Genomic DNA, 19,174 nt, shown 5'->3' on the forward strand with positions numbered 1-19,174 from the left:
TCCCTTACTTAAAAAGCACCATCAGGCAGCTGTTGGGCATCCTCCAAAAGACATGAATAGATGCTACAGCATTCTGTTAGCCTTTGCAGCCCTCTCTCCCTGGTTGTGGTTTCTCAACTTATTTATTACTTCAGAGTAAATATGTCTTCAGAGTAAAAAAATAATAAGCAGACTGCACAAATTAGGGTTCTTTAAATATGTTGAAGTGAGTCAGAACACTTCTGTTACATGTTAGTTTTGTTTCTTTCCCCATTTTTAGTGTTGTTCTGCTCTTCCTCTCTGTATCCAAAAAGATAAATAGATCTTTGTTCAAGGCAGGAAAACATCTCACAGCTTTCATCTACACAGCAAACATTACAGAGGGCATGGAGGAAGAAATTATTAAATTATACAAGAATATTGTTTTAAACCATTTCTTCTTATTTTTTTAATTTTATTGCATAAAAATTTATATCCCAGCATTTTAATTTTTGCTGGAGAAACCTGTAGGGAGCTGCAGTGGGTCGTGGTGTTAAAGAAGCTGTTGCCTTATTAAACCCTCATTGTAATGAGATGGAAAATGGGAAGTGCCAGGTGACAGCCGGCTGTTGTGCAGCTTCTCTGTCAGCATTCCCCAGAGACTCTTCCATCAAAACAGGGAAGGCCAGACCTGACATTTGCATACCTCAAAAGGAAGCAGGCATGATTTCTTTAAGAGATGAAAAATTAGTCTCTCCTTTTGCCACAACAAAAAGCCCAAGTAACTTGAGTTAACTGCCCGGTTATTTTTGGCCAAGGAGTGTTGGGTAATATGAAGTACACTCTAAATATACATTCCAACTAAAGTATTGGATACATTGCAGATGAAATTTAAAAAAAATTGATCAAATAACTAGAACAACAACAAAAATATACTAATTTTCAGTTAGTAGAGCAAAATGCAGAGATTCTTCAGTTAAGCAGTGATGAAAAAATAAGAAAGGTATCTAAATCATTTGCTGGAACCTGTATGCATGGTCCTGTCTTATTGTCACGTGTACTTCCATTATGGTGTTGGGTTTGGGGTTCTAGGAGTCAAGGAACATCTGTTTTCTCACTGGTTATTACTGCTTCTTAAACAGTTTGCTTGGACTTTCGTTTGAGCTTGATTACCTTTAACAGAGCTCTGTTCACATGTCCTGAATGCCAGCCTCTCATTTTTTAACTGAGACTATTTTAAGGTATAAAATGTTGTAAGTATTGCATGTAGGGTCATTTTAGAATGTTGTTTGGGAAATTAGGATGTATTCTAACTGAAACCTTACTGGAAAATTCTAAAGGAGAATAAGAATATAATATCTATTTTGTGAGGGATATTATTTTTTTTCTTAATTTGTAACAAGAGAAAACAATCCAAAACTTTCTTTTTTATTTTTTTATTTTTATTTTTTATTTTTAATTTGCTTTAAGCATTTTCACCTTATAGTGCAGATTAGCTAAGAAACATCCAAGTGGAGGTAAGGAGCTTCGAGCATGGCTGCAGTTCTTTCCACAGAAAATTCTTGGTAGTGTTAATGATGAGTGTATATTTCTCTTTCCATAATCCATCTATTATGTTGTGCATTTGGGGTCTGCTGTCCTTTGTGTTCCTCAGAGCACCTTAAGGCAATGGAACAGAGGGTGAGGGAAATCTGAGGGCAGTGTTGACTGCAGCTATTTACACATATAGGAAGTGTTATATCTTGCTTTATATCACTTTGCTACAATCTGGTGAAATATGGCTTAATGATCTTGAATTTATCAGAGGATATAGAAATTTAGATGCAGAATGGGCTAGATTGAGTGAATAAATTAGATGGACAAAATTGTTCTAGTATATTACCAAAAAAATGAAAATGCTGTAGGTGTTTGTCCAGTACAGTCAAGAGAGTTGAACTATGTTTTTTTCCACTATTATGTATGAAATTATATTCTAGTTTTTCTTTGGTTACTTTGGTTATTGTGGATGTATATCCAGTGAGCAGTGCCTGTAAGGTGCTGGTAGCTTTCTATTATAAAAAAACATCATTTTAACTGACAAAAACCAATTGAGTCGTGACACGTTTTGTGGCTGTAGCACACACAGGTTTATTGAGGTTTTTTCTGTTTTTAAAGAATGATTTCAAACCTAAAAACAAGGAAGAGATCCTAAGTTCTGATTTGTGTATCAATCATCCCTGTTTGAGCAGGGAGCAGGGTTGCCCTCAGGGGATGAGGTGGAGCAGGCAGTTGCAATCTGGGACAGGTCTGAGGGGAGGATCTGACAGCACCATGTCTGGAACTCCAGCTTTCATGGACTTTCTGGTCATATTCCTTTTGGTGTTAACAAGAACTGACAAGGTGACTCAACTCAAAAGTCTGACTTAGACACCAGTTCATTTTGTGTAGGGATTGGTCTGAATATTAAAAGGGTCATAAGACTTATTGTTACACAGTAAGCATTTTCAACCCTGTTTATCTGGTGGACATAGTCAGGCTGTGTCTGTTGGAATGGGACCATGACTCCCTAAAAAGAGTTGATAAAATTTTTATTGGGCTGTAAAATAATTGAGTTCTAAAAGAAAGTCACTCAACAATTCACATGGCTGAGTCCACATGAACTACATTCACATCAGGTAGCTGCTGCTTCAGAGAGAGCTGGCCTGCTTTAGGGATGGCTGGATCTGTGGGATGGGGGTTTGGTGTGCAGCTTAGCTGGATTACGTGCATTACCTTGGCAACTTCTATATGCAAAATTGTAGTAAAGTCCTAAGGATTGTGTCCAAACAGCTTTTTTTCAAAGACTTCAAATTCTGTTTGAGGGGGAACACATCATCCAGTCTAATGGATGTATTGTACAAGAAATGGATTTGAAAGAGCAAATTCCCATACACTGTGCTTTATTTCCTGTGGGGCTAAGTGAATGGACTGGATTTTATTTAAATTTCTAAATATGGGAAAAATGCTCTCTAGGAACATGCCTGTTAGTCTCCAGCTGCTAATTTAATCCATGAGCTCAGACTCCAGCTAGTCCCAAATTTTTGGGACTTTTATGAATCCCTAAAAATCACAGGGCTGTCAGTAGTTTCTATAATTAAACCTAAATGATAAAACAGAGAAATGAATGTTCATAACATAGTGTTTTAATATTTTAATATATAATTGTCATTAGATAGATTAAATTAATGCACAGAAGACAAGGTAGTGTGTGTAAAAAGAGAGTATTTTCAGCAGGATGTTGATGGATTTTGAACTTAACTAGAACTTCTAAAATTATATTGGAGTAAGGATTAAGTTTTCTAATGCATTACCGTATTTAAATATCAAATGATACAGAAAATAGTATTTTTTAGATGAGATGGTTCATCTTGACTCAAGTATACATAATTTTCAAGTAAATACAAAAAGCATAGATATAAAATTTATGGAGAGAAAACATGCATAGGAAAAACATAAAAGAGAAAGACTTTGCTTTGTGAAGAATCAATAAAGACTAAAATTTATGCCCTCTCTCTCTTTGTTCTTCAGCGCCTTGCTAAAGAAGCAGAGAAGTACCAAGCCTCACATCAGTGGAGGGACGAGTTTGGGGTAAGCTTCAGTTTTTCTCCTTTTAACCTTCTTGAATTTTTCCTCTTTGAAATGTTAACAGTAGTCTTACAAACATGTTGTTTATATATCTACTACAGAAGGGATTACTGGCTATGAATAGGCACGCTATTTAATTCAGTAAACCATCTCAGTCAGGGTGTCTAGAGAATAAAGTGAACTTTTCTCTTCAGAAGCTCCTAGGGAGCTTCACAGAGCCAGGGATGTAGCTCTGAGTTGTACACAAGACATCTGTTTGTTTTGACAGACAAGGAATGATTACAGAGAAGACATCTGAGTGATGGTTGCTATCAGTTAAAAGTGTACTTATTCCAAACACTGAAACAGAATCCTAGAAAAGATTTTTACAAGTTGTCTTTTTCTTATGTAAAGGGGGAAAAAACCCAAAGCAAACAAGAAAATGCAGTACAGTAGGATTTGGTTATCTGCATGACTTGGGAGTCATAGACTCTTCTTTAGAATACCTTTCCATACTTTTAATAACTTCACCTCTTCTTTCAATATACTTTCAGTACTCTTTCACTACACTAATATATATATATAACTACAATATAAATATATATTGAATGTATATATTCAGTATTGCTGAAAGAGGCCCCTTCCTGGTCAAGCAATAAGTTATCTTCTTTACTCATTATAGGCTTTACTTAAAAATAAGCGACATGATTTTAAAATGTGCAATATTGATTTTTTTAATTACCAATCGGGCCAAATTAATATTGAGCTGATGATTTTAAACCTCTTAATTTTAGATTATAATTTCAGGCTGAGTGTCAAAGTTATTTATTATGCCTTTATTCTATGTTCCTTCAGAAATAACAACAGATGGTGCTTTTTACATGATCCTGCTACAAACCTAGACTGTGTTTGCACAGAGGTTTCCATGAGAATCACAGTGGCACACAGTTAAATGCACAAAGGTATTCTAAGAATGTCCTGGTTTAACCCCAGCTGACAAGTAGGCACTGCACAGGCACCTGCTCACTCCCACTAAATTGTGTTGGGGGAAACAATTGCAAGAGTAAAAATGAGAAATCTCATGGGTTGATATAAAGACAGTTTCATAAGTAAAGCACAACTTGCATGCAGAAGCAAAGCAAAACAAGGAATTCCTTCACTAATTCCCACAGGTAGGCAGGTGTTCATCCATTCTCAGGAAAGAGGAGCTCCTTTGCCCTTACTGATGACTTGTGAAGACAAACACCATCGCTTCAAAAGCCCTTTCCTTCTTCTCCCTCCAGTGTTACACACTGAGTGTGGTGCTGTATGCTGAGGAATATCCCTTGGGTCAGTTGGGGTCAGCTGTGCACCCCCAGCTGGGGCAGTGTGAAAAGCAGCCTCAGCTGTGCAAGAGCACTGCTCAGCAATAAAAATAACACACCAGAATTACCAACACTGCTCCCAGAACAAGTCCAAAATATAGCCCATGCTAGCTACAATGAAGAAAATTAGTTCTAACCCAGTCAAAACCAGCAGAAAAGTTCATTCTTATCCAGTGTTACTCAGGCACTTGGAGATCTGATAACAGACAAAAAAAGCTCCTAAGGTCAGGCTGTGTGATTCAGGTAGGAGTGACTGACTGGGAGTACAGAGTCTGGACACAGCCTGAACGCTTACAAGTGTGCTCTCTGCACAGACACAGCTTCCAATACACGGGAAAACACAGAATGCATTTTCCATGGAGATGCTCTAAGAGAAATGCTGCGACCTTTACTGCTAACCTGTCTCTCTTGTGACTAGAAAACAAAACCTGCAGGCTTGAAGGAATCAGTGCAGAACTGTGTGAATACAGTCAGAATCTCATTCTAATCATTTTGTTTCTGTACTATATTCTGACATCATGTCAACACTGCCTCAGCTTTTGTTTTTCTTTTTACCCTTTTTTTCACTGTAGAAGTCAGTCATATCAAAGAGGCTTCAGATTTTAACTGAGTTCATTGCCAAAAAGACATCTCAAAATAATTTTGAAATGTGAATTTTTATTAATATTGTGATTCAGGGAAAGACTATGCTTAGTATTGAAAAGAAAAAATGCAGTTGGCTATATAATAAACTGAGATTGTACTTTACTGTTTTGAATTTGGATCAGAACAGTGTGTGCCATATAATAACCTTGACATTAGGTTATGCAATTAAATTTCAAATAAATGTATTAAGCCTCTTATAATTTAATTTGCTCCATTTTTTTCAGAAGTAATTTTTCTTCTCTTCTGGCCTCCTCAAATTAGTTTGCACACAGATCTTTCTGATAACCTTAATTTTCACTGGAGGACTCATTCTCCTAATGTCTGTGATGGAAAATAGAAGATAGACTGTAAAACTTTTCTGCAGTTGAGGGCTCTTAAACTACTTCTGATAGCATTATGAATGGTCTGTGTCAGGCTGCATGAGGTTCATTTCTCATCAGGATTTGGTTTTGGGTGATGAAAGCCCTTCCAGAAGCATTGCACATGAGTCACTGTAGAATGAAACTCATGGGACAAGCTATTTCTGCTTCTAATGAGCTTGTGATCAGCAATGTCCTTGACAGTCAGATTGCAGCCATAATAATAGTCTGTGGAGTTTTAAGGAGAAAATATCACAAGCCTTCCTTCTGGGGAAGTGTATATGGGCTGACTTGGGTGGAAAAATATGCAAAAAGGAAAGGGCAAAGAAGGCTGACTGTAAGACCAAGGTCTGTACAGAGCTACAAGGGATGTGTCAGTCAAAAGAACACCAGGGTGCCTGTTCTAACACCTTATTCTAAATATCAGTGGATTTTGCACAGTTCACAGCAAAAGAAACGTGCAAGCATTAAATATTTTTAGGTTAATGTCACAGTATAATAAAAACTCAGCATCTTAGGTACGGTCTTTTGAAATAAGCTACTACACAGCAAAAAACCCAAATTTATTCCAATATTCCCACAGACTTTTTTTTTCCCCCACCTAATAATCTAGTGTAAAGACTGTCCAAATTGTCTAAAGAGCAAAATGTCCTTATCCTTTAAAAAATTAGTTAGGAGACTAAAGTATTTATGAGATATAGATCCACATATACTAAAATCCCTTTCCTGTACTATTTCTAGTTAAATGAGAGTATAATTTCTTATAATATTTTATATATTATAGTATATTAAATTGCAACTACTTCAAGCAGAAGAAACAATGAAAAACAAAACAAAAAACTTATATTTGGAGTCTTTTATAAATCAAAGAATCACAGCTTGGTTTAGATTGGAAGGGACTTTAAACTCATCTTGTTCTGACCTCTCTGCCGTGGGCAGGGACACCTTCCACTAGACCAGATTGCTCAGAGCCTCATCCAACCTGGCCTTGAAAACTTCCAGGGAACTTCTGTGGGAAATCTCTCACAGTGTCTCACTACCTTCATTGAAAGAATTTCTTCCTAAAGCCTAATCTAACCCCACCTTCTTTCAGGTTCATAGAATCATAGATTATGCTGAGTCTGAAGGGACCCATTGGGATCACCAAGTCCAACTCCTGGCCCTGCACAGGACACCCCAAGGATCACACCCTGTGCCTGACAGTGTTATCCAGACATTTGAACTCTGCCAGGCTTGGTTCTGTGACCGCTTCCCTGGGGAGCCTGTTCAGTGCCCAGCCACTGTCTGGGGGAAAACCTGCTCCTAATATCCAACCTAAACCTCCCCCAACACAGCTTCAGGCTGTTTCCTTGGCTCCTGTCACTGGTCACAAGAGTGAGGAGCCTGCCCCTTTGGAGGTTGTTGCAAACCACACTGAGGTGTCCCCTCAGTCTCCTTTTCTCCAGGCTGAACAAACCAAGTGGCTTCAGATGCTCCTGATACGGATTCCCCTGGCCTTTGTTTGGACATTCTCTAATGTCTCAATGTTTTTTTTTTATATTGTGGTGTCCAAAACTGCCCCCAGCACTTGAGATGAGGCCACTCCAGTTCCCAGCTGGTGCTGCTGTGCCTGATGTCCCCAGGACAGGGTTGTCTCTCCCACTGCCAGGGCACTGCTGGCTCACATTCAATTTGCCTTCAACCAGGCAAGTCCAACTTCACTGCTGCTCTGCAGCCTCGTTCTCCAGCTGTACACACAACCAGGATTGCCCCATTGCAGCTGCAGAATCTGGCCCTTGCCCTTTTTAAACTTGATCGTTTTTTAAACTTGATTGCCCATCCTTCCAAAGTGTCGATATCTCTGCAGGACCTGTCTGCCTTTGAGGGAGTAGACAGTTCCTTCCCACTTTAGTGCCATCAGCAAACTCCCTTAGTATTCCTTCAAGTCCTGCACCCAGGTCACTTAAGACGATGCTGAAGAGAACCAGGCTGAGGATGGAGGCTGGTGGAACCCCAGCAGTGACAGGTCCCCAGCCTGGTGTCCCCCCATTCACTGTGACCTTTGTGCCTGACCCGTGAGCCCATTGCTCATCCACTGTGTAACTCCAGCTGTGAGCTGCACACTTTGAAAATCTAAAATGAATTAAGAGCATGCATCTTACTTATTTACCATTAGTTTTAGCTAAGTGAAAGGAAAAATACATAATGATGGATATGGGTATTTTCCACTGATAATTAATATCAAAATAATTTTGGAAGTTACTAATTAATTTACTAAAGGTACAAAGTTATTCAAAGCAATATTACTTAAGAATAGTAATTAAGAATACTAAGTTTCTTTTTAATAAAAAAGGGAAAAAAATAAATACTGCATTGTGATGTTTTCTGATGAAGCACAAAGTTGGTTAAAATAGCTGAACTGCAGTTTACTTTTATGGCCTGAAGATAATACTTACCTGTTAGAAAACTATTAGGTCATAAGATAATATTTGTGAAATTTATGAGGGAAAATCAAAAGTGCTTGACTTCAGGCAAATAAAGAAATCCTATTCTCTGTTTCCTACTCCTTTGGTACTGCCCAATTCCCCAGCTGCCTGTATGGCTGGAGGAATTAAGCCTTCTTGAATATTTTAGATTAAAGCAGTTATAACTCAGAGGTACAAACCAATATATCTAAATGAAACAGCCTTGTCAGTTTGAAATTTCTTGTTCACTACAGATTGAAAGGGGGATGGTTTTGACACTTGTGATTGTCCAATTATTTTTCTGACATTGAGACTCATGGAAAAAAATGTATTCAAACTGAAAGAAGGAAGAGAGAATTCTGTATGAAGTAATTGCTGTTATTCCCCAAATGAATCTTCTACAATTACATTTGATACCACACTTGATTGCCTTGCAATGGCTGGTTAACTAAAGCAATTTTGTTTCCAGTTGGGTTGCTGTATTAATTGTACTTACACATGTATAAACATAAGGGAAATCTCATTGGTATTTTAAAAGGGGAGTCTGTATGGATGGTCTATTAACATCCACTTATTTATATGGAGACTGGAAGTCAGACTTTTAAGAATTAATTATCATATAAAAATACCACATGAAAAATGTTTTCAATATGCTTTGTCTTTTAACCAGCAGTGTCATTTTATATTCTGCTGTGTAAATGATGTTTTTCTACATCTTGGTAATTTTGAGGCAGCATTTTCTCTGATGATAATATATAGGCTGGTGTTCATGTACCAACTGGGCTTAAAAATAATGACTAAAGGTCATGGGAATATTACTTTGGAATTATGGTTCATTTGTTTATCTTCACTAGAAGTTTTGGCTGCATAAAACTGTAGTGAAAAGTTGCTCAGCAAAGAAACAGAAGATGAAAAGGATAACTAAGATAAAACAGGTTTCCTATCACCAGAGTGGATGCAAGCAGTGACCTGCAAGCACAGAGCAGTAGTAGGTGTCTCTGTTGTATCTTGCAGTTTGGGGATTTTCAGGACTGACTGTAATTTATCGTGGATGTTACAATGATGCTGAAACGCTGTATCTTAAAAGCCTCAGCTGGAAAACAAACAAACCAACCAACCATGAAACTTTCAGCTTCGACATAGTGTCATTATAAAGAAGCAGTTTACTAAACATTGTCTTTTGAAAGAAGGGAAACTCTGTGAAGAAAACAAACTCAAATCCTTCTTCTCTTACCTATTCAGTGCGATGATACAGTTCTCTCATGGCTTCTACCTCTGATAATTCTCTTTTGTGCAAAGAGCATCTCTGAGAAATGATACAGATGAGATTTGGCACCAGACCTGCAGTACAGGGGACTGATCCTCACAGGTACAAAGCAGGTGTGGGGTCCTTTCCTAGTAAGTCATATATACTTCATAATTTTGTGAAAGTTATAATAACACTGAACACAGACAAAGTGTCAAAGCTGTCTGTATCTTCACACGGTGCTTTGATACAAAACTCAGTCAAGTAAATCTTCCATTAATTTTGATTAATTTTGGATAATGCCTCACATTTCTAAAGCCTCTGTAACTTGAAAACAGCCATCCATATGATCAATTTAAATTGACAGATTTAAATTGACAGATGGCCAAGGTTCTAGGGAGGATAATATTTTATTCTCTGAAGGGCTGTGTGCCACCGCTTCCGTGACCTGTAACCTTCATTTGTGTATAATTTAAATTAAATTGTGCCCTATCTCACTAAAAGGAATGAAATACCATTTTCTGCCATTGATTGAACTTGGACATCTTTCTACCCAGGGGATGAAGTTGTGTGTGTGTGCACTGGGAGTAGTAAGAAAGTGAGGAAAAGAGGAAATAAGAATAAATCATATTTAGTGAAATTGGGTGGATTTAAGAGCTATTCTGATGTTTATTTGATGTTTATCAAATCACACCTTTTTGAGTCCTGGAAGCTCACTGTGAATGTTGCAGGAACAATTATTTCTGCAGCTCTCTATAATGTTTGTCGATGTGAGACAGGAGACACAATAGTTTCAGCCTTTGGAATACACTGACTTCAGCCTCCCAGGATCTCATCATGACTAAGGAGACTTTCATCTAAGTGTAGAAATCCACAGTAAACATGTCCATGCTGAAGCTTCTTTGGAGATGTGGCATAAACCTCACCAGATTTGTGCCGAATTTGTCTGCCGTTCCCTCCAGGGAACAAGATCCCCCTGTTCACCTGTCTGTCCCCAGCATCCTGCCCCCTAATGTTTGGATTCTTACTTCAAAATCTCAGTGTGCCTTCTGGTTTACAAATACTTTGCAGGCACTAGTTAGATAAAAGAAAAATATCTTAAAGGCAATTAAAATAAAATAATTTGAGTCATTAGAAATCTTTATAAGAGTACTGTTGCTTGTTACCTTGCCTGGAGTTTTATAATTTCCTAGAGTCTCTCAGATGATTCTTTCAGTCTAGAAATCATTGCTTTTCCTCTAAAATTAGGGCTGCCATAGGACAGCTCTCCCATGCTTCTGTTCCATTATATATCTGATATGATCTTGTATGAGAATTACACCAATGAGTTATAGTGTGATTAAAAATACTGGTAATCCTTGGTTTTGGTGCTTTTTTTGTTTTTGTTTTGTTTTTTTTTCCCCACACTTTAGGAATTTTAAACTGATTAGAAAGTTGATGAGGAAGACAGTGGTGAGAGTACGGTCAGAATTAAGATTATATATAAGCAGGGATTTTAAATGTGTAGCTATAAAGAAGCTGGCTTTTGCTTTTTAGATACTGGTTATTTACCATCTTTTCATATGCTTATTCTCTGTAAAGGAATGTAACTTTATATTATAAATCATTGCAAGGATCTTATCTGTGCAGTGAAGTGCTTCACTGGTTGGAAACTTGCCAAAAAAGCTTTTAGTGTAAAGCAAAGAAACACCTTCAATCATTGTTGAGGGCTTTCAAACATTCCATTTTATCTGAAAAATCAAATATGTTAAAGATATCTAATACACTTTTTTACTTATTGACCAGGCAACTCATTTAAAAAATGTGCAGCTTCTGAAAGAGGTGGAGGGAAGGATCTAGGTAAGAAGAAAAGAAAGAAAGGTGTGATTTCTATTATTAAGCTGCCATATGTATGCATTATCACCTTCATTTTGAGTGAAGCTTTAATGTGCTTTCAGAACAAACACCTTATTAAAAGCAAGATATACTATTGTACTCAATTTATTAACACCCTGTAGGTTCTTCAGTTTAAAATTGAGTAGTACAATATGCTAAGAAAAGCTTTTGCAGGCTGCTATTGTGCACATTTTCTAAGAGTCCATTGAATTTGTGGCACAGATGAAGCAAACTTATTTTTTTTATTTTACCTTTCACCTTAAAATTCAGTTTCTCATGTCAGTCTGGAATAAATAATTCATAGCACTGCTTTACTACCTTTGATGAATCAGTAAAATCAATTAGAAATGGACTTCAAGGGTGCTATTTATTTTGTCTGTAAGCTTTTTTGTCAAATAGTTTCATTTCAAAATTAACAATATATTTTTTCTATCATGTATTCTTGCCATTATAACTAGGATCTGACTAGTTTCCTCTCTTTCTCAGGAAAACTCATTTTCCTGTTGGTTGTCACATGTTCTGACCCTTTTTACACTGAATTTAGGAAACGTGCCAATTTTTTGGAAAAAGGAGTTTTAGCAACTGAACTTTACTGTCATTATTTACTAATTAAAACAGAGAGGTTTTTTGTTGTTGTTTTTTAACTGCAACTGAAAAAAAAAGATTTAATAAGCAGGAAGTTAATCAATGTTATAAGAGTCAAATATGACTTTCATAATGGAGGCAGACTTCTAAGTTTGAGAAACTCAGAAAATATTACAAAAGTTTGATTCTTACTTCAGAGACGAAATACCATTCATAATAGCAAACCTTAGAGGTTTTTTAAAGGAAATTAGACCCAAATATTTTAAAAATATTCCCTGCCAGAAGGAGCAAATACTGTGAAAAAAAAATAATAAAAAATTATATATATATATATATATATATATATATATATATATATATATATATAATTCTACATGTGTTATTTCATATTAAAAATAGAACTTTTCTGAAAGTTAGAGCTGAATGGGTTGAACTTTTTGGAGATGGAGATATTTGTGGGTTTCTTAATTTATTTCTATTTTTTTCAAATGAGAAAATTAGAGTTGTCATGCAGGCCTGATATTTTACCTTCTTCTTTTGTCCTAGGTTCCTGTAAGATACTAGATGAAAATTCAGCTTATCTTTTTCAGAGCTCATTAACTATAGAAAAGGGCCTAAACCAGGAGTTGGAAAGTTTCCATATTTAAAAGTTTGTAGACCTCTACACTCCCACGAAGCCCTGTTCCTGGAAAAGAGGCTTGTGCAGTAGATGTGAATAGAAAATGTTTGATGTCTGCACTCTTTTGCAGTTGCAAAACTATAGAAATTTTAATAGGTGTTTCATTTTACATAGACTTTCAAATGATCTGGGAGTGCAAGACAGTCATTAGTAAGATCTGCATTTTGCTCAAGGGATTTGGGAAATCTTAGCTTTCAATCTCTTGAGTATGGTGTAATTCTCACTAGAATTTAAACAAAAGGTGAAAGTGTGTCTATTTTATGTCCTGCAAATGATGATGTGTGATTGAAGTAGTGTCAGATAGTTCTGTAGACTTGGCCACAAAGCAAGAGATGTGCATACAGAGCAGAAAAATTCTTCAAAATTAGCAATACCCTAACATGTGCTGACATCATGAAAAGAAATGCTTAAAAATTCTACCTGATTTGACCAGAAATTTAGCTGTTAAGCATTTGCTTTCTTTTTTTCCCCAGTTAATTCTTGCTATGAGCACATAAAAACTCTTTAAATAAGTACAACAGCAACTCTAGGTCTCATTGAAGGGATATTAGGATTCAGCAAGTCTTGGGAAATCTGGGCCAGCTCTGTGGCTGTGATTCATGAGTTTATAGAACACACTACCATTCTGGTTTAATTTTCCCATTTTTAGTTGCATATTATATTGCACTGAAATACTGGGTATTGTAACTTTCTTGAATATGTGAGAATAAATATAAAAATGGTCAGACCAGATCATTTCTCTTAAAAATGGCTGAACAATCCCTGATGAATTATTAATTCAGGTAGGATTGTCTTATTCCTTTGGGCATTACCACCTCTCAGGAGGGTAACTTCAGTTTTGCATTTCTTAAGAGTTACACAGGAGTGCAGTAAAACTGAGAAGGTCTGCTCAGTTGAAATTTTTCTGTGCTTGCACAAAATTCTGCTGTTTTCACCTCATAAAACTTCTTGTGCTTTGTCTGAGAAGTTTTTTCCTACATAAAAATTGAAAGAAAACTTCCAGCAAAATGTTTTCTATCCGACTGAATATTCTCCATATAGGCAAGTTTAATTTCATCTCATTTTCTATGGACATCATAGTTTAAATGACATTTAGACTTAAAGTATTCTAAAATGAACATAGGGAAAGTCTTGCCATAGCAATTCCCCACCTTTCTGATAGAACATTTTGTTTTATTTTGCCAGTATTTTTACAGGTATTTTGTGCTAAAGCTGTGCTGCTGCCAAAAAGGGTGGTTTGGTTTCATTTCACTTTTGGTGAGAGATACCAGCAAAAAACCCCAAAAACTGGATTAAGACTGAAGATTTTTTTCAACATCGTGTTATTAATATATTTATTAATCCCCAGTGATGGCTGCCATTTCTTCTGCTGACAGTTTAATTTATTTTCCTTATTACAGGATCACACTAAGTGGGCGATTTAATTCCAAATACTTCCAGTCTCTCTCAATCTCTAATGTTTTGAGTCTACATTAATTACAACAGGGCATGAGAAAGTCTGTGAGCATATAAAACCTGCTGAGCTGATGGTAGAGGCATGCAGAAAGCCAGACAGGGCATCACCTGCTAGGGGCCTGCCAGCTGAGTTGGGAATGGTTCCTGGTGCATGCTGTGCCACAGAATGTGTCTGGACATGGCTTGGGTGTCCTGGGGGCAGCTGGAACAAGCACAAGGTGGATGAAAGCAGGGTGTGTTCAGGACTGATCTGTGTTTTATTTTGAAACAAACACTTCATACTCTCTGTGAAGAATAAAGCATGCTCTGTCCTGAAAAGCTCCATGGTTACTCACATCAGTGGATGCTCACATCAGTGAGCATCCTGTGTCAAGAATAAGCAACAAGAGGAAATATTGTTCAAGAGAAAATATGTTTTATTTATAGCAATAGATACATAGCAGTTACAGATAAATTAACCTTGAAAATTGGAAGGGAAAATCCATCAGTTTAGTAAGTTCCTCAGACATTCAAGCAGTTGGGAAATACACCACTATTTCTTTTAAAATATTTACGATATTATGAGCTATGCCATGATTATGAATTATGAACACTGCTTTTTATGAAAAATAACTGTGACATGGACAGGACAGGACTTCTTTTACAAATTGACATCAGTAGATTTTACTGACACAGTAATTCACTGAAGGGGTTACATGTACAAATAAGAGTAGAACAGTGCAAATCCATATTTCTAATTGCACTTGTGTAAGTTTGTCAAGAATAGGATGCACTTCATTCAGCTCCTCATGTCATCTCTACTGATAAGAAAATATTAAGATAAATACAACTGAATTAATCAAATTCTTTTATCTCTGTATGAACTTTACAATATTATATTTTAAAGAGTTTTAAATGTTTTAATATGAAACAGAATATATTATTTCTTGAAGATAATGAATTAAATTAATTTAATGAATTAAAGAGTACATATTTCCAAGATATTAGATATGCTTTTCCCTAATGCTCAGTGTTCACAAACAAATTCAGGTGAAATTTTGAGACTCACACAAATTTTAAGATTGTGCTGGTCCTACTTAAATGGGTGGGAATTACAGATATCAGTTGTATAAATTTTCCTCTGTGTTTATACTTACACACATATTTATATATGTATCTACATGCATACATGCTCAAAGAGATCATCTAATAGTGTTTGTGTGTTTATGTCTATGAACAGGAACACACTTTTTGCTGTGTCTCTTGTTTTGGAGGTCTGCAAAGGACTAACACTGGTGGCCTCAGATACTTTGAGAACACAGTTCTCAAGTGGTTAAATTAGTATGTGCCCATACGCCTGAAATTTTACCTCTTTCATGTTTTAAACACCCAGAATACTTCATATTTAGTGTGAACTTTGTGCCTTTGTGGCTTACTGCAGGAAAGAAGTCCTGGCCCTTGGGGTCAGTTTGCACAGTTGGTTAATGTTCACTCTGTGCAGGAGCCCAATGCCTGTGATTTCCAATTCACTGTGTCCAGATAACACAGAGTGTGCTGATCTCATTGGGATAGTGGGGTTTAGCACAGTACTGGTAAAAGTGTTAGATCACAAGTGTTTAGAGGTATTTGCAATACATCACCTACTGAAATAGTTTTGGAGGACTTTTCTAGGCAAAGAGTGGGTAATTTAGGATGGTTTCTGCTCATATAGTTTTCTGGAGCTGTAAGAGTTGTCAGCCAATCAAGTTCTGTGAACTTCCTAAGGTGAAAGCAAAAGAAAACAACCTCAAGCAAGGTGGATTGCAAATTTTGTAACATGAATTGTGTAAAATGAGAAGGGAGAATGGGAGGGAAGGGAGGAGAAAAAGGCCCAGGAAATTTTGGCTGTTGCCAAAGAGGTCATTGATGGGAACAGTCTGGAATGATTGCTTTGCTGCAAAGCCTCCTGCCTTTCTCCCCAGTTTTCATTGCCATGTCTTCTGTGAGTGTGAACATGGCATCATCCTTGACAAGACACTTCATCCTTTTTTGAAGCATTCCTTTTTTCTTCATCAACCTAAGTTAAACACTTGCAGTTTCTCCCTCTTGTGCTTTTTGCAATCTCAGTTCATGCTTCTGTCATACTGCTTGTGCATTCCACAGTAATGGTACTGTGGAGAGCTGAGCTCAGATAGCCTCAAGCAACACAGCATAAATTTCAGTGGAAAAAAATATGCATTTCTTCAAACTAAAATCAGTTTAATACTTACTTTTCAATTTACTTCATACTCTCTTCTTCACTGTGATCTTCCAGTGCTAAGCTCTTTCTTCAGCAGCCTTCTTGATTAGGGTTGCAGGAACCTTTCTGACTGTCTTTTTTAACTTCTAATAAAATAAGCTTTAAATACCTGCCTTAATTTCTTTTTTTTTTTTACGAGAGAGCTATTTTACTTGCTCAAAATTTCTCACGTTGTCTCTTTCTTCACATCTTCACACTTTTGTGATATATCTGTGTGTCCACCCTGAATTTTATAAAAGATTAATTTCAAAGTGCTGATCTGTATGAGAATTTGAAAGTGAATAATGCAGTGTAAGGGCCCAAACTTACATGTGTTACCATAACTTCTGATAGAAACGCTAAAATGCTGTACACTTAAATAAGTCTCTGCCTAGAATAAGATTAATCCATGTAAAACTTAAAATATTTTTTGAATTGTGTACCGTTTTTGAGCTAGAAGGATGTGCAAATCCATAACTATTCCTTCTCTTATTTGATAAAGCCCAGGACTGTTCCCAAGGAGAGATTGCTGTTCTCTCCATCCCACTGCCAGCCAGCAGCCAGCAGTCTGGCTTTCAAAGGGTTTCTCTGTATTTCTTTGCAGCTTGTGGCTTAAGCATCAAATACCCAAAGAGTGAAAAACCCCTGTTGTGATCCATGTGAGGAAATACAAACCCCTTTTCATTTAGTGCAGATGTTAGGATGGAGAAGGAGAAATAGAATAGCAAGATATTGATAGAGATGTTAAATCCTATTTCTCTTCTGCATGACTTCCAGCATAGCAGTGTAACATCAGTAGTTAAGAAGAAAAGTAATTTTGTTCTAATTATTTTTTTTATATGAACCTTTTGCTTGTAATGATTAACTGGAAAAGTCTTCATCATTTCATACTAAATAGTAAAAGGAATATTTTCCAGCTGCTGGCTTGTCTCATGACACTGAGCTACTTCTGAAATAAGGTGTGTTCCTGAAGTTTTGTTTTATTTCAGTGACTGAGTGGAAGGCATGCACAAAACAGCTGCCAAAGCTGAATAATTAAAAAATGTTCTTTATAAATTAGGTGAGCTTGTGATAATTCTTAGAGCCTGGTAACTGCTGTCTGGGGTTGCTTTCTTTCTAAGAGATCAGAGATAGAGGAAAAATAATTTAGATTAAAGTCTTAAGAAAGATTTGTCTTTATAAGACCCATTAAAACAGTTAACAGTCAATATGCCAGACATTTGTCACATGGGTAAGCCAAAGCAATCTGAAAAGAAAACGTAGGCTGACATGTTTTGAACTTTATTACTTTTTTTTAAAATATTTTTCACATTTAGGAGGAAATGGAGAAATTTCCTAAGTGTTTCCTAATTTTCATGCAAATTGTGTAAGGTGACTTATAGCAATTGTTTTGGGTTTATTGGGTTTTTTTTTTTGTATGTTATATTCTCTGGGGTTTAAGGACACATTTTAAAGTGATTGAATAAACTCAGTGAAGAATTGATCCAGACAGGGAAAGTAATCAGTACTTTCAAAAGTATTTGAGATCACTAAACTTACAGGTCATTGTCAGCATTGTAAAATGTGACCCATAATTTATATATGAAAATTTGTTTTTCCTGTCTTACACAGTGTTGTAATACCCTATAGAAATATCCTAAAATATTCTTATATTTTAGTTTTTACATGTGGATAAAAGAATAAATAAAAAGCTGTGCAAGGCTCCCTGCTGTTGCAGTTTAAAGAAATTTTTGCAAAATGTTGGCATTTTTCTGTTCCAGTGAGATTCTTAAAATATATTGGTGTTATTAGGGTATAATTTCTTAGAATTTAGTTACAGTGACTTTGTGTGATTAATTTCTTGTGATACACATTTTTTTTGTTTCTTTTTGGCGAAGATAAGCCTTGAAGTTCACATACATCACCAAGAAGCTACCCTCTTGAGTTTGTACTCTGTTGTAGTGTCATATGCCTCATTTTTTTTTTTTTTCCTTTTTGTAACAGCTGATTGTGGCATTATTAAACATGGTCGTATTTGTTGATTGTAATGGATAGAGCACAGAAGAAATGTAACAAATACACGTTTTTGTAGGCAGAAATTTTATTAAATGTTTGCCTCTTGCTTTGTAGAAAATAATTATCTCAAAGGCTTTTGAAGATTTGTTGGAGGACTGGAATATTTTCTATATTTGGTTATGATAGTGCAAGAGGTTCATTACATCCCAGTCCCTACATAAGTATGAAATCAGAATGCAAATTTCTTGTGAATCCAAAGTAAACTTATATTCAAATTGTTTATCTAGGCTCCTGTACTCTACTGGTTGCACTATTTACAGCCTAGATAACATGCAATCAGTTGAGACAATTTTTTAAAAAAAATATTTTTTTTTAATATTCTTTCATCAACTAAAGAAAGTAATGCTGAATAAATTATAATAAGCATACTTTGCTGTTTTAATTAAACTGATCAGATAGTGTGATATAGAGGTTAATTAGCTGCTAACAAATTAATTTCATTTTCCCACCTGGAAATCTGCTTTGTAATCACTTGCATTTTGCCTTATAAAAAGAAGTTGCTTATACTTTGAGGAAGTTATTGTGATGAGAAAATTAGCAGTTTCCTGGAGCCTTTGGAAGAATTTATTTGTCAAAATTAAAATGGATTTTAAGTTTTTTTTTTCAGGCTTATCTCTGTCTTCTTTGCTTTTAGCAAGGACTGGGGGAAGAATAGAGAGGATGGTTATTCCTATCTCTTTACATATGTGGC

At 36.1% G+C, this 19,174-nt stretch overlaps 1 protein-coding gene across 6 annotated transcripts in view; it reads left to right on the plus strand.

Annotated features, from left to right (window-relative positions):
- The window catches only part of CACNA2D1 (calcium voltage-gated channel auxiliary subunit alpha2delta 1), a 361,272-nt gene that overhangs the window by 168,545 nt on the left and 173,553 nt on the right, over positions 1-19,174 (plus strand). For all 6 annotated transcript variants that reach the window (XM_086886615.1, XM_086886616.1, XM_086886617.1 and 3 more), the window contains exon 4: positions 3,505-3,564. In XM_086886615.1, the coding sequence (XP_086742741.1) occupies positions 3,505-3,564 (60 nt within the window). The remainder of the gene's footprint in view (positions 1-3,504; positions 3,565-19,174) is intronic.

This window comes from Cyanistes caeruleus, chromosome 4 (genome assembly GCF_971803275.1).
Source record: "Cyanistes caeruleus chromosome 4, bCyaCae1.hap1.1, whole genome shotgun sequence".
In the NCBI taxonomy this organism is placed as follows: domain Eukaryota; kingdom Metazoa; phylum Chordata; class Aves; order Passeriformes; family Paridae; genus Cyanistes; species Cyanistes caeruleus.